Source organism: Azolla caroliniana, unplaced genomic scaffold, assembly GCF_043228905.1.
Source record: "Azolla caroliniana isolate FFs.n. ecotype wild unplaced genomic scaffold, voAzoCaro1.0.p SCAF_20, whole genome shotgun sequence".
In the NCBI taxonomy this organism is placed as follows: Eukaryota; Viridiplantae; Streptophyta; class Polypodiopsida; order Salviniales; family Salviniaceae; genus Azolla; species Azolla caroliniana.
Genome location: NW_028230455.1, coordinates 10,992,719 through 11,019,142, shown reverse-complemented (window position 1 = coordinate 11,019,142; position 26,424 = coordinate 10,992,719). Strand labels below are relative to the sequence as shown.

Below are 26,424 nucleotides of genomic sequence, written 5' to 3'. Positions count from 1 at the left end.
CAAATTAATGTGTTATGTGTTAACTCTCCATTTTCATGAGACGACTGAAAGGTATGCATAGCTGTATGGTAACACCTTATTACGACTGCTTTCAGTTCACATTATTTGGTTAGACATTGGTTATCAAACCCCCTCCCCTCCCTATAAGAAGCAACCATAGTCATAAAATGGAGGTGTATTTTTCATGTGCAACCAATTGATTCCATGGTTTGCATTGCAAATCCCCATATAGGAAACATATTCTACACCCTCATTCTCTTTAGTGTCGATTGCTTATTATAACTTTGCCATGATATATAGAACAAGCATATATTTCAAGCCAAGAGATTTTCTTAATGAATAAGGTCTTTTAAAACAGGTGAAATTGACAAGCTTTCAAGCTAGCACAAGAGCATCACCAATGTTAAAAAATCATTTCAAATAAATGGCTGTTTAAGCAATGACCATCATGTGCAGCTGGTGAACCTTGCTGGTCTCCAAACAATTTGGAAATCCATGTGCATGATATGAAAGAGCAATAGAGAAACATTACAATGTTTAGATACATGCTACATATGAGATTTGCCCAGGTACTATTTCAATCAAAAATTGGATAATTGTGTGCTTTGTTAAGGCAAGATGATGAGAAATTGAACTAATAACATGATGAGAAACTTTTCCTTGCACAAAAACAAAGCAATTCCATAACAAACCAATACTTGCACCCACAAAAGGATTTTCTGGACAGAAGTTTTAAATAAATAAAAATATGTGCATTCCTTCCTAGCATACCGATTCGAAGAACATGCTCAATTAGCAAGATCCATCTTTCGAGACGGCAGCAGGAGTTTATTAAATAGTTATCTTTCAAAATAAACCAAAACAAATGTAGTATGGAGCACAAAAAAATAAAAAAATAAACCCACTTAAAATGTATTCGGGTTCCAAATCCATGGCAAAGATCTCTATGATTTGTTTTTCAATTGGTGAATGGATTATGCCACGAACTCAATATGGATTGTTACAAAATACAACATTGGCAAGGAAATAACTGTGTATCTTGAGCTTGAGAAATTGATCACCCTTGGCTATTCCCAGTGTTTCTGCAACCTTCCACAACCTGATAGAGCATCTAGTACAAATAGAAAATTTGTTGAAAATATCAGTTCTAGATTCTCCTGGGGACATGTTTTTTTCATTGCAATCATAAGGGGAAAGGCATCAAATACCGCTCAGTTTCCAAAATATTACTTGAGCATACTATCTAGTGGAAAATGTTTGAGAACTGAGGGGTGGTAAATGCTTGAAGATCGAGAAGTATTCTGGAAAACGTTAGATAACCAAGTGTATTCTGGCAAATGTTTGATGACCACGTGGTATTCTCGTGAATATTTGGAAACCGAGAGGTATCGTGTCATATCCAAAACAAAAGGGATATTTTGGGGTGTGATTGTGTATTGAAAGAGAAACGTAGATCACTTACTTCTCTGAAAGAATAAGAGAAAACAAAGATGAAACAGAAGTACATCAAGTTGGGACAGTAGTTGATCGAGGAGTAAGTAATGCTTGCAAAGCCTTCACAACAATACTCATATTTGGTCGGAAATCAGCTTCATATTGAACACAAAGGGCTGCTACAGCTGCCATCTACATCCAATCAAAACATCGCGTTAATGCTCTTTTCTATTTTAATCCAACATTCGATCAAAGTTTTTAGTTGTTGTTTGGAAGCATATTAATTAGGGTTTAGAGTTTTCTTTACTACACAAACTTTATTGTTTCATTTCTTCGGAGCAAACAATTCCTGATACCTCCTGAGCTATTCTTTAGTTCCCTAAAATGGCCCCAAGTTTTCATTCTCTCCTGCAGAATTAACCAACAGACACTAAAGAGAATCCTATTTATACCAGCCTAGCCTGCCCACCAATTTATCAAAAACATGAGCATATCCAAGTATAAGCTAGTGTTGAAATCGTTTTCTTAAATAGAATTAATTACAACTTTCTTTTATATAATCTGTAAACACACAACAGATTCCAGGGAAAACTCTAAAATACTTCCGTGTTTTTATTTATCTTCTCAAATGCCCCATACGTTTTTTTTATTTCCCCAAATGCAACCTTATAAATGTGAATTTACCTACGGCATTTCGGAAAGTAATGGAAAGTTAAAAAGCAGGTGGGAATAAAAAAACATTCGAGCATAATTTGGTAATGATCTTCAAATGTTATCTAATGGAATTTAAGAAACAACGAAAACTCATTTTCCATTCTTTGTATTGAGACTCGAAGTTAGTAATCACCCGGAGAGAAAAGAAGAGCATAATTAGCTTCTACATATTTTCTTTTACTAGTTAGAAGAGCATGAATGCTAAGTAAACTAGTGGACATGCTATTCTTACAGTGCAAAGCAGAACTACTTGACTGTGAACAGAGGTTAAGGATTTCATAAAGTTCGTGCATACTAGAGACAGACTAATTGTACCTTTGCAACTGCTTTGATTGGATAGTCTGTTGGAAGCTTAGGATCAATACATTGCTTCACTTTGTCTTCACTCAATCTTGGAGTTGCCTGCCCATTTACAAAAGATTGCTAAGGAAACATTCTCATTGTGATAGTCAATCACATAGGTAAATACATACATAACCTATAAGTATGCATATGTTTGTATAATGTGAAAGTAATCTCACCCAGGTAACCAAACTTTGTTGACCCCTTGGTTGTGTGTGGTCTACTGGCTTTCTTCCAGTCAATAACTCCAACAAGACTACTCCAAAGCTATAGACATCGCTCTTCTGGGTCAACTGTCCTGTCATTGCATACCTGAAGATAAAGATTTTTGGCTTAGCATATACAAAGAGGTACACTTTTAGCACACAGAATATCATTCTGCAAGAGAAAAAAGCTATCCTACAAAGGGCTATTCTCATCAATTTTGAAAACATGTTGAAGACACGCTGACCCAATAATATTGTAGTATTTCTCCCCCAAAGAAGAATACAATTTAAGTTTCCCAAAGAATGGAAAGAGAAATGTGATGCCTTACTCTGGAGCATGGTAACCAAAGGTTCCAAGAACGCGAGTCGAATGAAGGCGAGCAGCCATGTCTGGTGCTTGATTTGATGGGTTGAAATCAGCGATTTTGGCAACGTATTCATCAAAGAGTAGAACATTGCTCGAACGGATATCTCGGTGGATAATTGAAGGCTGCATCTTCTCATGCAAGTATTCTAAGCCCCTAGCGGCTCCCACTGCAATCTTTACGCGTTGCATCCAATCGAGGACAGGCCCTGGTTGAGCACCTTGGATGCCTTTCCTGCCTGGTCAATATGATATAATATTTATGAGATCACAATTCACAACTATAGTAAAACAAACGAGTTTTAAGGAGTGTCACTGTATGTGAACTCTTTATATCACATGCATTTCAAGACCTTCGATGTGTTTTCACCTCAGAAATGTGATATAATATTATGAGATCTATGGGAAACTACGTGTAAACTCTCTATGCAACATACATTTTCAAAGCCTATTTAAAAAACTCCTTACCACTGCAAACTGTGACAAGTTACATGCACCATTTTCCTATTCAATCTGTGTATATCACTTCTTAACAGAATCCGAATATCATATAATCAAACCAATAAATTCAACATAGATCCCACTTCAGATATGTTATGATTTCTCTTTAGGTAAAGAAGTTTACAGAAATGATTTTTTCTTTTTACCATGCAGCATATCATGTAGAGAGCCCATTGTTGCAAATTCATACGCCAATATTCGGTTGTCTCCGGAAAGGCAATACCCCAGCAACTCCACAACATTTTCATTTTTCACCCTTGAAATTCTCGATATCTACAAATTACATTATTAGCACACCACAATCTAAAAATAACATGTAAAATTATTAAATTCTATACCTATTTACTTAATTGTCTCATTGTTCGGAATAAGGAAACCATTCAACTGGATCGAAGAAAACAAAACCTGAGACAAGAATTCATTATCGGAGTCTTGTTGATTGCTAGCATCGAGTTTTTTAATTGCCGCCTGACGTCCATTCTTCAGCTTGCCAAGATAAACACGTCCATAAGAACCTTCACCGATTAGAGTATTCGATCCAAAATTTTCAGTTGCAGCTCGTACTTCTTCAAGTGGTATAACAGGTACTTCAATAGGTTGTAGAGGTTGTTGAATGGGATTCTGTGTGGGTGGATTGACTCTTTGCACTCCCGGATAACCTGCTACATGAACACACATCTACACTTAGGTTGCATATCCAAACCATCAATACTTTTTCCCAATATGATGTCATCTTAGTTAGGCATGGGTTCCATCTTCAAAAATTTGCCCGTATCTTTTATTAAAATGTTAAGGATCTTTCAAAGGTGTCATATATAGGTTGATAATAAGGGCCGTCACAATACTAATACATTCTGTTTTGACAGAGATATGCACCATCTTAGTTTGGTGGATTTCCTTCTTCACAACCATTGTCATATGTATGAGTTAGTTTGTAGGGATCTTCAAAGAATTTCACATTTAGGTTAGAATCTGAGGGCATTCATATTTTTTCTAAGGATCTTCGAAGAATTTCACATATAAGTTAGAATCTGAGGGCATTCATATTTTTTCTAAGGATCTTCGAAGAATTTCACATATAAGTTAGAATCTGAGGGCATTCATATTTTTTCTAAGGATCTTCGAAGAATTTCACATATAGGTTAGAATCTGAGGGCATTCATATTTTTTTCTAACATGAATTTTCTAGCGATCAATTCTATATTTTCTTGCAGAGAATAAATAGGCAATCTTTGATTCTCTGGATAAAAGATTTCACTCCAACCCATCATTTTCTGGATCAAGGCATTTGAGGTTGTAGAATAGATTTAGGGATATGCTAGAAAGAAAGATTTGTGAATTCAAAATTAGAAATTGGGATTTCTTGTAGATTGACTTTGGGGGTTCTACAATTGACTTTGGGTTGTAGATTGCCTTTTTCTGCCACAGATTAGTTTTAAAGTAGGTTTCTTGTTATATGTAAGAAACAGAAGCTTTTACCTCCACCATTAGCATTAGGGCCCGTATTACCAAACGGGGAGTTCTCGAATGAATTCAAATGCTCGCCTCTTGCGGGCCAACAGAAGAAGTTGCAGAAAGCCATTCGTGTGTTAGAATTTAGAGATCAGAGGTTCTGGTTTGATAAATCAGAGAGTGTCAGATCTATAGAGATGCAAACTAGAGAAAATAATACTAAATGGGAAAGGGGGGGGGGGGGGGGGGGGGGGAGCAGAGGGAAAGCAAATTGACAGGGCCAAGGATGAGAAAAGCAAGAGGGAGAAGGATTCAGAGACCGAAATGAAAAAGAGAGGAGGGAAATTTGGAAGAGAAGAGGAGGCAGGGAGAAAATGGGGAAGGAAGCGCAGGAGCAGAGGAAGGGGAAGCACTTCTTCCTTCTCTGTGTCTTCTCTGTCTGTCTGTCTGTCAGAGGTTTGGATCGTTAAGACTTAGTCTATGGGGCTGAAGAAGAAGAAGAAACAGAGTATTTATTTATCTATTTATTTACTTATTTATTTATTTATTTATTTATTTATTCACTTATTTATTTGCTTATTTATTCACTTATTTATTTGTTTATTTATTTATTTATTCACTTATTTATTTATTTATTTATTCACATATTTATTTATTTATTTACTTATTTATTCACTTATTTATTTATTTATTTATTTATTTATTCACTTATTTATTTGCTTATTTATTTACTTATTTATTCACTTATTTATTTATTTATTTATTTATTCACTTATTTATTTACTTATTTATTCACTTATTTATTTATTTATTCACTTATTTATTTACTTATTTATTCACTTATTTATTTATTTATTCACTTATTTATTCACTTATTTATTTATTTATTCACTTATTTATTTACTTATTTATTCACTTATTTATTTATTTATTCACTTATTTATTTACTTATTTATTCACTTATTTATTTATTTATCTATCTATTTATTTATGATATTTAACATTCTTCTTCTTCTTCTTCTTCTTCTTCTTTGCTTATTTATTCACTTATTTATTTATTTATTCACTTATTTATTCACTTATTTATTTATTTATTTATTTATTTATCTATCTATCTATTTATTTATTTATTTATGATATTTAACATTCTTCTTCTTCTTCTTCTTCTTCTTCTTCTTTATGTCTTGTCTAAGTGTCTTTCTTCTGGCTTCTTATGTGGCTCCTCCTCCAAAGAAGAGAATGAGAATGAGAATGAGAAGAAGAGAAGACTCTCCACCGCTCGCACTCCGATCTCCTCTCGTCCACCTCGTTCCGTTGTTTCATCATCGAACCCTAAACCTTAAACCCTAAACTCCATCGTGCTTCGCTCACAGTCCACCACGTTATCAGCTTCGTTATATGCACTCGTTATTGCACACTCCAGTGTCGGCTTGGGATTCGCCCCCCTCGTCTCTCACCTATTGTGTATAAGGATATTGGCAGTGCGCGCACTTCCACACTCTTTTATTGGGCTCAAATTTTAACTTCCAATAGCTCCGAAGACAGACATCCGTCGTCGCCTTTCCTTGGCTTCAAATTCCTCCATGTAATGAATGCTAAACCATCACTTATGTTAAATGCTTGTATTTGATTTCTACACTTTGCAATACTTGTTTCGAAGAGTAACTTTGTTTTGATCAGTTACACAATTGCTAAGACTTGGTCTTATCTTATTTGGAGCTACCAAATGTCAAGTCAACCTTATCTGATTATTGGTTAGCTACGAGAGTAGCTTTTTGGCTCTCCCAATATGTTGTTTCCAAAAGCCTAATTTGAAAAGTAGTGTGTGAAGCCTTGGAAAAAACAAAATGTTATGACCTTGTCCACTTCCAGTTAGAAATAGTCTCTCCTTAGGAAGATTGTGCTATATTTATAGTTCTTTATACTATTTCTTCTTTTGTCTCATAATGGTTTGCAAGAGGTGCAAATCATTGTTTTGGAGGAAAAAAAGAAAGAAGACGTGCAAATCATTGGCTTTTACACATTGTTTCTCACTACATTCCTTGATTAGAGGCAATGTGCTAGGCATGTAAAATTGTCCTTTCGTCATTAGTACCTAAGAGAGAATTACTTCCATAAAAAACAATGCTAGTTAGTAGACATATTTAGCTAATATACCATTGATATTTTATTAAGAATTACTTCACCAATTTCTCCTTACTTAAAGTGGTGGATCTATTGCCTATCAAGAATGTGAAATGAAGTCAAACTCCCAACCTATAGCTTTTACAATGCATTGACTTAGAAAGGGCAAACGAACAAAAATCATCAATTTTTGAATAGATGAGGCAATAAACCTCCTAATTAATTGCTTTGGAGGACATTGATGCTCAACCCTTTCCATCTAAAATGTGGTGGCAATTTAAATTAAATGTGGCCCCATGCGCATCTTCAAAGTTCCTATGCGATTAAAAATGATTTGACCAATCTCTAACATAAGCATACTATTTCATTGTTGAATATATGTGATGGTCCAACCTTCTAGTATCTACAAGGCAAATCACCTTGAATACAATGTGGTGTTCTTACACCAAGTCAAGAAATACTCACTTTCATCAACAATGCATGCATCTATAGTCGCTCTTGAACAATTGCACATGTGATGTCCACATCTGTCCTTCTACCATATCATGGCACATCATCTACTCTTAGTACTTCGAATGGACCGACATGTCTTTCATAGAACTTAATTTATGGATGCTTCATTTAGGAATCACTAAGCTATAATATTTCTGACTAATAAAAACTAACACATCAAATGCAACAACTCAACTTCATTATAATTAAAAGAATTGTGTGTAATATCCCATTAGGTTTTAGCGAAAAAGTGACAATCAAAGAGAAAATTAATCTTTATTGTCCTTATTTTTCATCCTTGTGTTTTTACAACCCATGAACCCTAGCATCGTGAACAATATTAAAGGGAGAAAATGCAATATATTTTACAAATACAAGACAAACTCTCATTGTGACTCATTGATTTTGTGATTCTCATATTGAATCTTACTTAATCTATTAAAGCCTTGAATATCTTCTAAAGATGGATGATTCCCGCCTTTCTCCAAATTTACACATTGGCATAATCTCCACATCGAACACCAACAACCATCCAACAATTTCGGTATGCACCTTTTTGAACCTAACAAAAATGTAAACACACGAAAAATGAAGTATACATGTGTAATGTGCTTATATTTACATTCTCTTTTTAATAACAAACATAGTTGAGAATACAAGTTATTAACAAAGTTCACAAGACACCAAGACACTCCTAAGTTTTCAAACATTGCCCAGATATATATACTCCTATGCAAGATCAAATTACAAGTTTCCGAAAATGTTACACTATTGAGGGATATTCTGGTAAAGTTTACACACTTAGGAGTATCCTCGCAAATACTCTAAAAGTTAGGGGTATCTTGATGATGTAGTAATTTAATAGATACAATCATAGTTCGTAAAGTTCGTGTTCGTCTAGCATAACATTCGTTTTCCTACGTTGGAAAACGAATGCGAATGTTATTCAAACATTCTTGTGTTTTTTTTTGTTTTTCCCCATTTTTGAATGTTTGTTTTTGCTTTTTTCCATTTTTTAGGCTTATTTACCTCATAATAAATAGTTTATCCAAAAGCTGGTATTTATCATTCTTTGAGGGTGTTTTTATTACGCGAATGGTTGAAACATTCGCGAATGTGAAATGCACGTATGGTTCATACTATGGATACAATGCCATTTTCCTTGTGATAAAAGAATCATCTCTGGTTGGCATTTTCACCTCACATTGAGGTTTTAACAACCAGTAGATTATCTGTCACTAAGATAAAAAAAAAAAGTTAAAATTATAGCAAAAGCATGTACATGAGTGTTATTTAGATCAAGAGAAGTTGTTGGTGGTATCATGCAAATCCTGATACCTTTTGTAAACAGAAGGTGTATGCACAGGATGCTTCAGTGCCTTTTGATGTTTGGAAAGTAACCTTCACACACTGCAAAGCTTTCCTATCAGCTGGTCCATGAAAGATTACTGGGGAGACAATCTGGCATCGTATAATACAAAACAAAGACATTTTAAGTGCATACACATACACATCTTACGACAGTTTCTTGCAAGAAATCATATAAGGAACCTAGAGGCATAGCAAGGGGTGATGATATATTCAAACTCATAGCACGTTCTTTTTAGAAGTTAAAATAAAGAAAAACAAAGCAAGTGATTTTTTCACCTCCCAGTTCATACAATTGATGATTGGTGTATACATAGGATCCCTCAAAGCCACACAAAATTCTTCCATTGTTAGGTACCTTTCTGCAGCATCCCATGCTCTTGCAACTGGCACAGACTCAGGCACCTGTTAGAATGAGATACAACGATCAAGAAAAATGATCACATGCGCTGTTTTTTCCTTCATCTTTCTCTTTTGGCAACAATAAGCCATAATGAAATCCACAATTTTCTTCTTCTTCCTTATTTGGAAGCCACTGTCAACATTTGAGATTCCAACCTATGGTTTCGAGGATCCTAGCCCCTAGGACAATACTTTCAAAGTTTAAATTTTATAAATATCTTAAATACTGATAAAATAAATTTGAAACTAGTTTAAACTAAATATTTCCACCTGCCCTGAAAGTATTTCTTCTACTCCGGCAGGCATAGAGAATTTGAAGGCTGTCCTTACACCACTATTATCTTCAGGCCAATCATTCCTCATCAAGGCATCCATCTACAAGCAATCAACAGGAATTCAAATTTTAAGAGGTAGATTATTGTTAGATACATCATATGTGCAACATAAGTCCGTGATATCCATTCAATGTCCACATTAATGAAGACTAATGAAGCACAATACTTACCACAATATATATTGAAAACATATGTGTTGATGATCAACCCTATCATCATCTTAGTTGGAGACTTGTATGCATGACTGACTGAAATATATATTGGTAATGTTCATATCCTTTCTTAATGTACTTTTTCACTCAGATCAAACTGCGAGTTCATTCTATCACTTGTGTTGGAAACTTAACTTAGAAGGATCATGAGAGATCCATACATACACAATTGAGGATAGTTCAAATACTAAAATTCCAGGGTGTATACATCACACCAAAATAAACCAAACAAATAAAATCAAGGAGTTCCCAAGAAATTCGAGATATGGCAGCTCGAGAAGCTCTGTTTGAAGCTTATGTGCATTTGCCATCAATGGGATAAGAATCATTATTTGGAAAATTAGTGGCTTTAAGCCCAACCTTATGGGGTTTTGTTTGTGTTGATAAAGGAAACATTCTGACGAGGCTACTGACATGTTTTCCTCCATAGCTAGATGATGGAACCATACATTCTTTCTATCCTTTTTTATGTTTGTATCATTTGGATCAATTCAGCTACACAGCTTGGATATGGATAACATAGCCTAGATGGGCCATCCATTACCCTGACCCACTCAGACATTAGTAGTATTATGAGATAGAACCGCGTCAGTTGAAGGTCAAAGGACATAGCTAGGCCAATAGAAAGAGCTACAGATAAATATGGATTTCATCTTCTTCTCAATAGAGAGCATGCTTCATACTATCCCACCCAGCATACTACAGATCATATGACCTAAAATGTGATATTGATGAGTTATGCAAATTTGTACACCCATTGCAAGATATGCCAAATATCTTAAAAGGGAACACTTCATTTGCCACTGTATGAAGTCAATGGCACTTCTTTGATCGTCTCTTTAAACAGGGTTTTCAATCCCTACTCTTCGTCATCTGGTCAAACTCCAAAGATAACTGCAGCTCTTTCTAGTCCAGGTACATATGCATAGAGAGACCCTCTTGAGAAGCAGAAGCACGCAGAAAAGTGTTTCCCAGAGACAGATTATACCATACATGACCTTGCTGAAGCATTAGATGCATATTAGATCTATACTGCCTTTGCGTACCAGAAAAAGAATGTGTTGTTTTGGAATTTCCTAAAAGGTTTTACTAGCTTTGAAGAACTCCTCACCAGGCTGGAGCCAACACCAAACAACACTATGGATACCTTTTGCTGATCTGATAAAACCACAGAATCACATTCATGGAGGATCAAACAGTGAAATCAGTAGTTTTCATTCCAGTTTTTACATTTTCTTTTGGTTCTACTTTAGAACTCTAACTATTAAAAATCAAGTCTTTGTCACAATTCAAACAAATTTCATCAAAAACAGACTTTCTTAGGTTGAAATAAAAACCTTATTTGTCACCTTGAACTTTACACAATTCTAAAATAAAACATTATACAACCTATCCTTGAATTATTATATGATGTGCCGATTCAGCTTTATAATGTATCTAACTTCTTTATAATGCAAAGCATTCTTCATGGATTCTATATAAGACATGGGAAAAAATCTAAATTCATAATGAGTAATAATGATGTAAATATAAATTCTAACCCTGATGTGTAAATATCACAGACTATTGTAGCTTGGTTGCTAAGGTTGTCTGTTGGAGACCAGAAGGTCATGCGTTCAAACTTAGATTCCACAGTGGCATTGACTAGTAAAGTAGTGGATATGGATATGGATGTCTTAGGTAGAAATAGGGTTACAAATTAGGGCTAGAGGCGTATTTAGTAGAGACTGGTACCTGCACTTTTACTACGGTATTCGGAGGCATCAGGGCTGTCGGTCGCCGGCCATCCAAAGGCCAGGATTGCTCGGTGGAATTCACGTAACGCATAAACTCGGCCACAAGGTTATCTCTCTCAGAGTCCTCTGCATCACCTCTGCCTTCACTCTACACCATCAGAACGACAACAACAAGAAAAGAAAAGAAAAGAAAAGAAAGGAATTGCATAGATGTAAGAAAGAAAAAGGAGGAATAAATCGTTTCCCCCTGTGATGGGCCTCACCAACAGGGGCCATAGCTCGCACCAGAAGCTGAGCTTTAGGTTTGAGCTGTCGAAAGCAAAGAAATGAGAGGCCATCGTGATGATGGTGATGAAGAGAACTCGAAAACGCATGTGAAGGGGCACGTGGAGTGTCAGGTGCATTGGGTGATGAGGTCCACAGAGGCGCCATCGCCATGGCCATGGAGAGCATACAGACAGAGACAGAGACAGAGAGAGAGAGAGGTTTTGACTGTTTGGGATATCTACAAAAGTAGCCTCCTTTGGTTACAAGCCGATTAAGCCTTAACCGGTTTGGCCCAAATCGGCTCGGCTCAGCTCGGCTCGGCTTGAGCCCTCCCAAATCGAGCTCAAACCGGTTAGTTAAAGAAGCTCAAGCCTGAACCGAATCGAACCTTAAAACCATTTAAAAACGGTGTAACAGTTCGGTTCAGGCTTGAGCCGAGCCGTTGCCGATTCGAGACAATGCTCTCTAGACCACCACTCGAACAAAATCATTGTTGACCCCACATATGACAACAACACGACGATCGATGCCAAAAAGAGAGAAAACAAGGATACACCAAACCCCTCAAATGCAACAAAGACTAGGAAAACACAATTGTGGGTCAATATCTATGGAACAATAGTAGAGGGGAGAAAGAAAGACTAAGCAACCTTGTGGTGGGCTCGGAAAATGCTCATGAAAGCCCAAGGTTGGCACAAAGGAGCCACAAAATTTTGGCTGCTCACACGAAGCTGAGTACAAAGACCGACTCCCTAAGCACCTCTCGTGTTGAAACAATTGAAGAAGGGTCTAAGTACTCAATTGTGGGTGGAGAAGTCCAAAATGCACACCACCAATAAAAACCAATAGGAGAAGATAGTGACAATTGTGACTCGCCCAAACACATTCATCACATCATACAAATTTGGGTCCAAAGAACAAAATTATTTGCAACCTCGAAGACTAGACAAAGGTGGATTGCCGCAACTTATTTATGGCAGACTTTTTGAGATCTCCCATTTAAGCTCAACTTAATCATTTAACTCATCTTTTAATTGCCTTAGAACCTCAAATTTGTTTGAAAAGCTTCAACCACTAAGTTTGTTAGATAGCCCTAATGAATTAGACTCAGCTTTATCAATAGTAACAACTTGGTTTACTTGACATCTAGGAATATGGGGACAATTCACTACAATATGCCTTGGGCCACCATAATATAAACATAGGTAGTTTGCTCGACATCATTGCTTTTCCTCTTCTGACAAAGGTCTGCATTAACGTGTTGCATCCAATTCCATTGGTGTTGGCGAATTTGTAGAAGATTATATGACTCTGTTGCGAATCAAACTCAACTTCCCTAGTGTGGGAACACACATTAGTATACTCAAGTGTGTGAACACCCCACCTCCTAGTATAGTAACTAGTGTGTCACAGAACTTTAAGGTTCTATGACACATATTTAGTAGATTGGTAAGTCTCCACCTCTTTTGCAAGTGGTGGTTGTAGTGATAGAACATAGAGAGAAGGTGACTGACTATATGAGCACCTCCTCTTTGTAAGTGTTGGTTGTATTATTTCTCTTGTTAATACAATTTTCTGTTTTTCTGTATAATTATGTGTTCTCTCTCTCTCTAGCCGTTGTGATAATGACGACACAACAGTCTGTTGCCACGCCATCATCTGTTGTCGTGCGGTGTCGCTTGCCGTCGTCTGCTGCACAACCATTTGTTGTCTTATGTCGCCGTCCATCGTCGTCCGTCGCCCCGTTTGTGATAACGACAACGACACAACAGTTCGTTGTCGCGCCATCATTTGTGGTCGTGCGGTGTCGCCTACTGTCGTCTACTGCAACGCTATCGTTTGTGTCCGTCGCCGTCTACTCCGTTCTTGCCATTGTGAAGTGCGCATCATTGGACATCCCGTGGTTTGGTGTGCTCGTAGTGTGCTTCATACAAACCGACGAAATGCCGATGTGACTGCGACATACACACAAACTCGGGCTAAATCTCACACCCATTTATTTTATCTTTTTCTTGTTGACACCACAATGACATCTAAACGAGCTAAGGAACATAAGGATATACAAGACGAGGCTATAAGTAAAGAAGATTTTTTAGATATGTTTAACCGTTTAACAAAAATAGAGATGGATATGAAAAAATGGGCGAAAGACACCGAAACCCACAAGAAAAAAGATAGAGAGGAAAAAGATGCCCTCAAGGCCGAAATAGAAAAACTTAAAGTGGAAAACACCAACCTTAAAAAACAACTTAATGACATCGAGGTATCTCGAGAGGATGGTGAAATATCCTCCATAGAGGATATAAAGGACGAGATTAAAAAAGTTAAAGAGGAAGTTAAAAATAACATAGAGTTAGCTAAAACGGGTTAGGTAGACGTGGTTAAAAGAAACATTAAAAAAGAAATAAAGGATGAAAATATTGTTAATACCACCCTTGAAGAAGAGAAAATGCATCAGGCCCGACGCTTAAATGTACGTTGTCGTGAAGATCTGTCACTAGGCGCAGATCGTGAGGCAGAACCGTCGGGGTTCTGGACCGGAAGGACTCAAAGTTTGCACAAGCTTTAGCGGGAAAGGAATTAAGATAGATTGAAAGAGAGAGAGATTGAGATAAGATAGAACGCTTGATTTTAGATTGAGAGAGAGATTAAGAACTCTTGACTTTAGACTTCAAGAACAAGGTATATCATCAAAAGGATAACAAATTTTCTTCTTAATATTAATTTTGATTTAAAATACAAAGTTTTTTTTTTCCCCAAGAAAATCCCCCCATTGATCTTTTTCATTCCCTCTTTTATAGATGCCCTCATGCATTTGAGGGTTCAAGACATGCATAAAATGCATGTTTGCCATTTGGCGCTCATGTATTACATGTGGTGCATGATAACCATGTCACTCATTTTAGCTCTCATGTATGAGAATTTATATGTAAAAGTACAATGATAGAAATATAATTTTAACTAAGTATCTTGGCTTAGTGGTAAGCCAATTGACTCCTAACTTGGAGGTGCAAGGTTTGAATCCTTACTTGTCCTCCTTTTATATGTATATATATATTTATATATTTATTTATCTAGTCGCCGGTTAGTCGGCGTCGGATGCTGCCGCCTTCGCCAATTGCCGTCGCCGGCTACCGGTGGTTGCCGCCGGATGTCGGTTTCACCGGCTCGCCGGCTCCGCTGGATCACTGGTTGCCGGTGTGCCACCATCGCTTTGCTGGTTGCCGCCGGATCACTGGCTCCATCTCCGGTCCGGTTTTGGTCGGCCAAAACCTTTACGAGTGGCTAGGCCACCTCCACTCTTAGTTCAAGTTACCTTGAACTCTCTATGCTCCACACATAGACACATAGATAATAGCTTTTGCTCTACGTTATATATGATGAGAGCCGTATTTGTCGTACCTATGTGGGATATCTCACATTTTTCTCTTTTCCTTTCACAAACTTTATACCCTCATATCTTGACATCTAGTTGTCTGTTTCTCGTGTAATAAAGTGCATTCGAAAGCTCTTGAAGGCCTCCATCATTTTGTACTTAGATATTAAACTTATTTAAAATGTTATCTTCACTATTATTGTTTTATGTGATTCATACTCGATTTTGTACGTTTTATGTGATTTTCACACCATTGCCAAAAATCTTCACAACAACGTTGTCGCGAAGATGCGCGTGCGAGCGTGCTTCGCTTGAGCGGGACCACCGAGGTCTTGGACCAAGGAGGATGTCTGTCAAGGTATTGAGAAGAGGACGATGTGAATGTAAGATTGGAGGAAGACCTATTACACTTGAGAAGATTGAAGATTGTACACTTGAGAAGTAGATAAATAATTACAAGATAGATGCGAAGAAGAAGAAATAGAAGCTTATATTATTGAAGGTGATAATGATGGTCATATCATATTGAGTCCCCCTCTTTACACAAGCTATACTAGGGGTTTTATAGGTTTGTCCATGCACAAAACCATGGGCTTGGAGCCAAAGTTTCTATGCACACAATTTTATTTTGTGACATGTAGAAAACCATGGGCTTAAAACCGTGGTTTTGTGTACACGGTTTTGTACGTTTGTTTCCTACGGAATACTGAATATGAGAAAGAAATATAGAACATCTAAAGCACTTAGTAGTAGCTTTAGTGGTAAGGTAATTGCTTCTTATCTTAGAGGTGCAAGGTTCAAATCCTACTTGCAACCCTCTACATGCACTCAATGCCATTGTGACTTAGGTTTATTTATTTTCATTTTTACAAGTATTCGTGAAATGTGTGTGGATCCTCAATTTTTGACTTTTTCTCGCACTAGACATACCACATCATGACATCCACCCCCACCAAACCGCACATCCTCCGGTATGTGCCAAGAAGAAAACAGTGATGTGGAAGGGTCAAAGGTGGTTGGTGTTTGATTTCCTCCTTTCTTACGCCTCGCCTGCACTGTCTTTTTGTCGTCTACTTTGAACTGTCGTTGCCATCCGATCCACCATATAATTCGCTCACCTTTTTTATTGCCATGTCTAGTTGTCATGGCTCCCTTTGCTCCTCCCGAGCATAACGCTTCATGCCTCGTGCATGTGCCACCTTCATCTCGGCCATCTCCTTGGTCACCTAACTTTCCTTTATCATCATTTCTCGTCTCATGCTTGCCTTTCCTTATGCTCACTAGCCTCGACCGGGTGTCACGGCTCGTCTGCTTCGACCTCCGTCCAGGACGATTCAACTTCTGTTTGTCTTGACCAATCAGCTTCTGGCTTGGTTGGCCTTCGTCCGGATTCGCATTCGGCTGAATCGGACTCAGACGATCGATTTTCGTCCGGGTCAGTTTCCATCCGGTTTTTTTCGGTTGGGTCGGGCCTGGTTGATCAACTCTCGTTTGGTTCGGCTTCCGTTCGGGTCGGAATACCAACCGCGTCATCTTCCATCCGGATTGTATTCCGGTTCTTCCTTTCTTGCCGCTATCTCTATTGTAGCTTTGTTTTTGGCGTCCTTGTTGGCCACTGTTCCTTCGTATGCGCTAGCTTCGACCCTCATCTCCTCGCCGCCACCTTCCATCTCTCCGATCTTATGTTCGCTCTCGGGCACAACTGCCGAAGTCTCCAGAATTGGTGTGGAGGGATTCCTTCGTCTATGGCCATCCTCCTCATCGTCGTTTCGGTCCTTCGATTTCCAACCGCCACCTTCCGTCTCTCCGGTCTCACGTTGACACTCGGGCACAACCGAAGTCTCAGGAACAATTGTGGGGAGAACCTCGACACCATCGGTCACCGTCTTCTCATTCGTAGCCATCTTTCGCTCAATGTTGTTATTCGCATTGTCTTCAATATTTTCTTCCCCACCACTTTCCGTCTCTTGGGTCTCATGTTGGCTCTCAGACGCAATTGCCCAAGTCTCTAGATCAAGTGTTGGGAAAGTCTCGACACGGTCATTCGCCATGGACTCTTCCTTAGCCATCTACGACTCGATGTCGTTCCTCGTGGCTACCGCCTCAATCACGTCGACCTCGCACTCTTTACATCCCTTGATCACGCAAGCTTCCCTCATGCTTGCACCTTCATTACTCGATATTTCGGACACAACATGTGTTCCGAAATGCTCGTCCACTCTTAAAGCAGCATTTCCCGCTCTTGAGTCTTTGGCCTTTTTCTTGACCATCGTTCCTCCATAAGTCAAGAAGGTGGATTGTTTCACACATTCTCCCATGGTACTGTCATACCGAACTTGGGCCTTCGTATTGGCCACATCATTAGTCTGCATTTGTTGGGAGGTCTCCTCTTCGTCGATCACCATTTTCCTCGGTTTTGTTTTCAGCTTCTCTTCAACCTCGACTTGTGCCTTTAAGTTCATGAATGCCTCTCTCATCAAGGCTTCTATGTTGAGTTCTGTCGAAGCTTCCCTCTTCGAGCTTTCTTCCTTCGGTGGGTTTTTATTGCCACATCCCATTCTCCTTTGAACATCCCTTGTGGGTCGTGTTGTTGTCGATGAGAATCTCATCTCCCTCTTATTGTGTTGTCGGCATACCCTTTCCACTTTGGCCCAATCCTCAGTGAGGCCATTTTCACCATTGTCATCCTCAAGTTGGATTCCAATGGCCTTCCTTTCATTCCGATCGATTGACTTTACAAACAACAGAACTTTATTCACCCCCACCAATCTTCGATCTTGGTCCAAGAGTTGAGCGAAGCGTTACTCAAACTCAACGAATGCATGCATAGCACTCTGGTGGGTCTTTCTCGATGACACCCATTCGTGAAACTCATACAGACCTTGTCCCTTTTGTTCTTCATAACCATATGACTCTTGTAAAGCTTCTTTGAAGGACACCCACGAATCGTGATTTTTTTGAATCTCTTTAATCTCTTCGAAGATCGGTTCGGCCACCACTCGACAAAAGTACTCTAGCCTCATTGCTTCCTCCACTCCCCTTGAATCCATTTCGGCATTGTAGGCCTTTAGAAATATTTGGACTTTGCCTCCATCGAAAAACCCGACTCGCTTGATCATGCTTTCGACGGCTTGTTGGGCTGCCTCTCGTGTTTTCCCTTCTCTTGAAAACTCCATCATCATCTTTGACATTGCCTTCATTAGATATTCCTCGTCCATCTTCATCCTCCCCTACTGCTCTTCACGTCGGGTTCACCAAAAAATGTCGCGAAGATGCGCGTGCGAGCATGCTTCGCTTGAGTGGGACCACCAGGGTCTACCAAGAAAGGAGGATGTCCGTCAAGGTATTGAGAAGAGGACGATGTGAATGTAAGATTGGAGGAAGACCTATTACACTTGAGAAGATTGAAGATTGTACACTTGAGAAGTAGATAAATAATTACAAGATAGATGCGAAGAAGAAGAAATAGAAGCTTATATTATTGAAGGTGATAATGATGGTCATATCATATTGAGTCCCCCTCTTTACACAAGCTGTACCAGGGGTTTTATAGGTTTGTCCATGCACAAAACCATGGGCTTGGAGCCAAAGTTTCTATGCACACAATTTTGCTTTGTGACATGTAGAAAACCATGGGCTTAAAACCGTGGTTTTGTGTACACGGTTTTGTACGTTTGTTTCCTACGGAATACTGAATATGAGAAAGAAATATAGAACATCTAAAGCACTTAGTAGTAGCTTTAGTGGTAAGGTAATTGCTTCTTATCTTAGAGGTGCAAGGTTCAAATCCTACTTGCAACCCTCTACATGCACTCAATGCCATTGTGACCTAGGTTTATTTATTTTCATTTTTACAAGTATTCGTGAAATGTGTGTGGATCCTCAATTTTTGACTTTTTCTCGCACTAGACATGCCACATCATGACGACGTGTCACTAGGCTCAAGGAAGTTGCATCCCCAGACGAGGATGCACATACACTTGGGAAAATGTTAGGGTACACAGAGGCCCTACCTGTCACCAAAGCCTGGAGGGCCAGACGTGACACAACTAGGAAGAGAGCCTTAGTCCTTCAATTTAAAGACTTAGACTCTAGAATCACTTTCTTTAAGAAGAGACCAATTCTTCGAGGATTGGGTGGGGACCCTATCTATCTCAATGAAGACCTCACTAAAATGCAAATTGAGCATCGCAAGAGTTGTATGCCACGAGTTTTACAAGCTCTTAAAGAAGGGCATCGCGTCTTTTACCAAGACGGGCGAGTGATCATAAATGATCGCACTACTAATTGACGGTGTGTGGCCCACGTGACAGAAAATACACTTAGGATGACCTTATGGAATTGTAACAGTGCACTCTGGACACACCCCGGTTTCCTAGAGGAGATATTAAAGCTATCAGATATACTTTTCTTGGTAGAAACACACCAGAGCCCAAATAGAGGACTCCCACGAGTCGAAGGATTCCGTTGGGAGTCCACTTTTAGACAAACCTCACGTCGACACACTACCAGGGGATCTGGAGGTGTCGTGATATTGTTTCGAAGAGAGCTACATAATAGGATAGAAATACTGAGAACAAACCCAGAAGCTCGTTTTATGTGGGTGAAAGTCTCCACAAGCAAGGACCGGGCAATATTTTTCGCCATTTGTTACTTTCCCCCAAAAGGATCCCGCTATAATATTGTTGGCTTGGCGAGATTAGTCGATGAAGGAATGCCACATGGGCCTTCCCCATACGAACCTCTATTGGATGACATAATCCAATATTCTTCCCAAGGAGAAGTATTCCTTGTAGGAGAGTTGAATGCGAGAACCCAATCTCGACAATGCACAATATTTCAGATGAATAGAAACCTAGAAATGGTAAATGTCGATCCTTTAGACATAGGCACCACATGTAGTTCAAAGGATCAAGGTGCGGACGCCACAAGCTTTGGCCATCATTTGCTCGAACTCGGCAGTCGGCACCGGATGGTCATATATAATGGTTTAGCCAAGTGGCCAGGCTCGGAAGAGCTCACATGTTTCCCACATGGAGGAGGGGAAAGCACAATTGATTATCTAATAGGACGCCCTAAAGCTACCCACATGATTAACTCTTTCCAGGTGGCCCCATGCCCTATTGGCGCAAACCATAGTTTCTTATACATTGAGCTAAAATGTGATATCTGTAAGGTCACCAACTCTAGTCAACCACGCCATCACACCACAATACATTTCACACATGAGCTCTCTGACATATACTCTCGACATGTTCAGGCCCATCTCTCCTCCCTTGATCCCTCCCTACCTTTAGAAAGCCTTAGTACGAAACTCACACACATCCTTCACTCCGCTACAGTTAGCAATTTCCCATACACAAAACACTCAAATCAAGGTAGATCAGAATCTATGCCACAAAATAAATGGTATGATGAGGATTGTAGGGACTTACATAGACAACTTACAATATCACAACTCAGTGGTAGCATTAACTCAATACAAGCTCGCAAAGAAATGCGCAAGATGACATGTCATAAGAGACGAGCGTGGGAGGCATCCCAATATTGGGAACTCTACCATATGCTTATGAGTAGTGATTGCGTCACAGCATGGAAGAGACTCCGAGAGCCAAGACCTCAAACACCCATTGAAGATCCCGAAACCTGGCACACATATATACAGAGAGACTTTACCAAATCCCAAACCAACCACCCATTCCAATGCCTTCCACACCCCGGCCTACCACGGGGACACTTTTCACGACCTCTAGGGTCGCGAAGGTCATAAAGAAATTAAAACATAGGAAGTCCATGGACCACACAAGATTACGAGCAGAACACATTATATATGCGAGAGAGTGCCTAGCTCCCTTGCTAACTCTAATCTTCAATTGTGCCCTTGCGGAGGGTTTTCCACCACAATGGACTATGAACACAATGGTCCCCATACATAAAGGGGGGAACCCCATGGACCCAAATACATATAGGACCATTATGATAGGTCATACACTTGCTAAATTATATGGTGCAGTAATGGAAGCAGAGCTTAGGGATTATATGGAGACCCTAAATCTTCGTGCACTTGAACAGGCTGGCTTTAGACGAGCCTTCTCCACTATTGATCATATATTCCCACTTAGATTCTTAATTGACCAAACTAAGACTCGCAAGAAGAAATTATATAGATGTTTTGTGGACTTCCGCAAAACCTTTGACACAGTCCCTAGAGAGCGGTTGTTTGATAGGCTTAAAAGCTTTAGGATACCAGATGATATGGTCTGGGCCATCTACGCACTATATGAACAGGTGTCTAGGTGTGTCCGATGCCCAGGTGGCCTATCTAATTGTTTCACTACCACTATTGATGTAAAACAAGGTTGCCCCCTATCACTGACACTTTTTGGGATCTACATTGATGAGATCACAGATTTTATTGCTCATAAGGGAGGCCACATAGTAGTCCTTGGGGATACGCAGGTTTGTATCTTGCTCTATGCAGATGACATAGTTTTGCTCTCTGAATCCGAACATGACCTATAAAGGCACCTTAATGCCTTAGATGACTTTTGTGCACAACGAGGATTGGTAGTGAATCTAGGGAAAACTAAAGTCCTCATCTTCCACACATCGGCCCAAGTTAGAGCTAAGTGTCACCTAACTATCTCCCATAGCCCAGTTGAGGTGGTTGGATCATATGTCTATCTCGGAGTCACTTTCAGTGCCTGCTTTGGTAAATTTTCGATGACACAGACAATGAAGGATAGACTTATGAGAGGACTTGTATCCCTCTCACTACTTGAGAGACAATGCCACCAAGCATACTTTCAAGAGCCATGGACTAAAGGGTGGCTATTTGACTCATTAGTGACCCCCTCCCTCATGTATGCATCAACGGTTTGGGCTCCAGGATTACCATCTTTCATGTGGACGCAATTAGAGAGACCATTGGTGATGATGTTATCACGTCAACTTCGAAGCAAATCGACAGTACCACATGCCATTATTAGGATTGAGTTCACGTTACCCCCAATGTAGGTTATGCCACATAGAGATAGAGGATGAGTATCACTTTACATGCAAGTGTCCAACCTACGCTGAGATAAGGGCAAAATACCAAGACATACTTGGTTCCTCTCCCACCCTCCCCAAACTATTAGATACTCTAGATATAAAGAAATTGGGCAAATACATTCTAGAGCTAAAACAACGCAGAGAGAATACGTTACAAAATGTTGCTAATGTTCACCAACATGACATAATAAATGAAGTTTTTCTAGAACAGGGGGAGACAACGAATGTCGACACACCTGCACCACTCGGCCTTTCCCTTGATGAGGCAGAAAACCAAAGAAGAACCAGATGTCCTCGAGTGCCGGGTTTCAAAGCAACTCGACGTGGTGTAGAAGCAATAATGAAAATAAGGGAATGTGAGCTACATCGCCTAGAAGCCATGGGTAGGGCACTCTCTACATTGGGACCACGGGTCACACCCACATCAAAACCCTTTGACCTCCCACTTCTTTTCGAGAGGCTTGGGTGGAAATAAAATTAGGCTTAATGTAAAGTCACTTCCTTTATCGAGTATACCACGTTTTGTACACTACTAGAACTCTTTTAGAGTAAGTTATATTTTTACTTTATTTTATTTTAGTTATGATGACTGGATAAATACCCATTTTGTTCTAAACCAATTGTCTCATGGCCAATTTTGGCCTTAGAAAACGTTAATATATCTTTATTTCTTTTTCTTTTTATTATTATTGTAATTACCTTACCCTAGTGGTATGTTGTTAACACTACACGCATTGCGTTGTGGGTTCAAATGCCACTGTGGAATGTAAGTGGTTGAACCCATGACCATCTGGTCTCCATTGGGCAACCTTACCAACTGAGCTACATTCATATGGGCTCTCTCTCTCTCTCTTACACACATACACACACCTTCCGTTGCACAAAATCACACCCGATTCTTTACAAATTCCCATGGGGAGGGTTTTGTTGCAATTGATGAATATGTAGGCTCTCATCTTGTTTGTTACCACATTTAGTAACATGGGGGTTCGAATACTCACTCCTTTGGTATCCGACTCAAGGTCTTGTGGTCATGAGACAGGAAACATGAACGGGTCATGCACCGTGGTGCACGACATACACAAACGTAACAAAGTAACTTCACGCAGAACAATACCTGATCGAGTTGCAATATTTGCGGAATATAAGAACCGCGCCGGCTACAATCGATTGGTTACTTATGGAACACAGTAAAAAAATAGAGACTCTTATGACACAGACACAGAGTATAGCAAACAAATATTCTAGTAAGCGATTGCCTCAATACAACTGATAAACTTTGTACAAGGCTCCATGTCCCTTTTTATAGGGAGCATGGTCGGTTACATAAGGAATGTAAACCGACGCTACTCTTTCTAATTATTATACATGCATTATCTTACGTTCCAACTCCCTGTTCGATCCACTTGTTCTTAGTTTTGACTCACACTCATCCCTACGATCCTTTCACACTTTGGCCGTTTTGTCCAACCAACATTGTCCTTGTCATTTGTTGTTGTCATTCCAAATGTTGCTAAAAGAGCATGTTATCACATCGTACTACTCAAGTAATTGAGTATGTGAGTGATTTTGGTTCCTTTGTAAAAGTAACGAGTAGATCCTTTAAATCATTGGGCAACCCAAACTGGAATTGCTCCATTAATGCTTGGTCATCCCATGGAATATCATTTGTGAGGAGATAAAAATCAGTTACATAGGTTGAGGCATGATGATCCCCTTGTCGTTTTGTTAATTGTTGTTCTAAAATTATCAATATTACCAAAACATGCCTTGAACTCACTAATGAATTCTTAGAAATTATTTAACAAGGAATATCCCATTTTTAACAAAGGTGCAAACTAGGCTATAATGTTGTTAACATTCTATAATATCTGCTTTGTAGACTTATGCATATGACCTTTCAAAATATCAATAAATGACGTTGTCAATTCAGAGTAATTGCGAAGAGATTTTCGCAAAAACCACACAAAAACAAGGAATGATCAAACTTCTAAAATATCCAAAGAATGAGTTAGAAGTTGACTTTCTTGATGCAAGAAAGATCAATTTTAACTTCTCATTTGGTTATGAGATGCTTGATACTTATAAAACTTGCATTTTGAGATTTTTGCATAGAATTGTTTGTTATACAATGGTTATAGAACAAAGTAGACATATTTATTGTAAAAAGAAAGAGTGTGGAAGAGTTACGTAGAAGGACATAGAATACACAATCATTATTCAGAGATACAACAATTAGGTATACATAGAGATGAGATGAGAGAGAGACAGAGATATAGTAGACAACAAAACTTCTATAAGAAAATATTCTCCGTACTCAACTTACATACAACGTGCTCACAGAGCACTTTTTATACAAGCCCTAACGAGTGGGTTGACAAGTATTGACAAGTACTTGAATGCTCATTAAATGAGCATCTGACACTAACAACCTATATAATATTCCTATTTACTAAATAGGAATATGGGCCCCCCAACAACCTGTTGGATTCCATTAGAATCAGCCAGCCGATTCGACCCAACAGCTGATTCGGCTTTCGGCTTATTCAGCCAATTCGGGCCTAGCCGATCGGTCTTCATTGGATCCGGCTCTCGGTTTCTTTAGCTGATTCAGCCCATTTTGAGCTTGTCACTCAACACTCCCCCTCAAGCTCAACTTGAGGTCCTGATGTGTCAGCTCCAATCGGTTCTAGTCTTCTGCTTCTCTTGGCATCTTCACGCCTTGCTCGTGCTCCTCATCCAATCCGGTCCTGCGTCCCATGACTCCTCTGGTCCAATGCTTCCTGACCCATCCGGTCCTGCACACATCAACCCATATGGTCGGTTGGTCTGCTCTTCGGGCACTTATTAGCTCCATCGTTGTCGCGGCATTGGCGCTCCTCAACCCGTTGACTCCTCCATATTGGCAAGGGCTTTGGTTGCCCTCTTGTCTGCTTGGCCTTTATGCAATTTGGTTCGTCAGAACCATGCCTCTCGATTGTTTCGACTATCTCCGATTCGCCTTCTTTCTGACCCTTGACCGCATCTGCCCATGTCCTAGTCTTGACCTTCACTTTGTCGGCTTTGCCCTTATTGGCTCTGCCTCCCACTTGTTTGGTCGACTCCGGCTTCAGCCCGTTCTTTCAGTTGCTCCCCCTATAGCTGGCTAGTCTCCACTTAGCCGATCCTCTTCCATTTTTCCATACGTCCGTCATGTCCTCAACTTCTTTAGTCGTTCCAGACATTCCGACTTCTTCAGTCGTTTCGAAATCGAATTCTTCACCCGAATCGGCTTCTTGGACATCTCTCTCTCCCTCGCCTTTGCTTCAGCTTTCGTTTCTCTCCCTCAAGTTTGGAAAATCGAGATGTTGTAGTCCAAGCAAAGTCGAGAATTGCCGCGATTTTTCTAGGCCGAGAGGTTTGGTGAAAATATCAACAACTTGTCGATTGATCGAAACATGCACAAGTTCAACTTCACCGTAGAGGACTTGCTCGTAGATGAAATGATAGTGCGCCTCAATGTGCTTCATCTGGGCGTGGAAGACAGGGTTTTTAGTGAGTTGGATGTTGTCGAGGTTGTCACAGTATATAATTGTCGGCTCAGACACCTCCACTTGCAAATCCCTCGGTAGCCATTTGAGCTAGATGGCTTCACACATTGAGACAACCGCTCCTCGGTATTTGACCTCGGTGCTCGACAGTGCCATTGTCGACTGCTATTTACTGCTCCCAGCAATCGCAGTGCTTCCCAAGGAAAATGTGAATTTGGATGTTGACCTGCAATCGCCGGCATTTCCGATCCAGTCGACATCCGTGTAGCTGACAAGCTGTCTAGCTACACCGGTCTGATATACCAATGCCCTATCCTTAGTGCCCATGACATATCTCATGATCCTGTGTGCGCACTGAAGGTGTTCGAGAGTCGAATGCGACATGAATTGACTAATCAAGTCGATCAAATAGCTTAGGTCTGGTCGGGTGATGATCAAGTAGATAAGGCTTCTGACAATTTGTTAGAACCATGTCGTGTCGCACGCCGTTCCGGATCCTTGACAAAGCTTAACATT

General features: G+C 39.6%; 2 protein-coding genes across 5 annotated transcripts; both read right to left on the bottom strand.

The window, feature by feature from the left end:
- Positions 1-715: 715 nt before the first annotated feature.
- Positions 716-5,206, bottom strand: LOC147851000 (pto-interacting protein 1-like). Of its 2 annotated transcripts, none has more exons than XR_015531599.1 (8): positions 5,041-5,203; positions 3,967-4,220; positions 3,708-3,834; positions 3,026-3,299; positions 2,670-2,802; positions 2,464-2,550; positions 1,450-1,626; positions 716-1,099 (listed from the first exon to the last, which is right to left on the bottom strand). XR_015531599.1 is itself a non-coding variant. In XM_087335595.1 (8 exons), the coding sequence occupies exons 1-7, from the start codon at positions 5,141-5,143 to the stop codon at positions 1,507-1,509; spliced, it is 1,101 nt and encodes a 366-aa protein (XP_087191721.1). In that variant the 5' UTR covers positions 5,144-5,206; the 3' UTR covers positions 716-1,111; positions 1,463-1,506. The 2 variants fall into 2 exon arrangements, 1 of the variants encoding a protein (XP_087191721.1); XM_087335595.1 differs by having other exon boundaries at positions 716-1,111; positions 1,463-1,626; positions 3,967-4,223; positions 5,041-5,206.
- Positions 5,207-7,891: 2,685 nt separating this feature from the next.
- Positions 7,892-12,144, bottom strand: LOC147850999 (uncharacterized). Of its 3 annotated transcripts, none has more exons than XM_087336072.1 (6): positions 11,946-12,144; positions 11,681-11,823; positions 9,670-9,774; positions 9,277-9,402; positions 8,968-9,090; positions 7,892-8,191 (listed from the first exon to the last, which is right to left on the bottom strand). In XM_087336072.1, exons 1-6 carry the CDS (start codon positions 12,133-12,135, stop codon positions 8,120-8,122), a joined length of 759 nt encoding a protein of 252 aa, XP_087192198.1. In that variant the 5' UTR covers positions 12,136-12,144; the 3' UTR covers positions 7,892-8,119. The 3 variants fall into 3 exon arrangements, with proteins under 3 accessions (XP_087192198.1, XP_087192197.1, XP_087192199.1); XM_087336071.1 differs by having other exon boundaries at positions 11,681-11,830; positions 11,950-12,144; XM_087336073.1 differs by lacking the exon at positions 9,670-9,774 and having other exon boundaries at positions 11,681-11,830; positions 11,950-12,144.
- Positions 12,145-26,424: the final 14,280 nt, after the last annotated feature.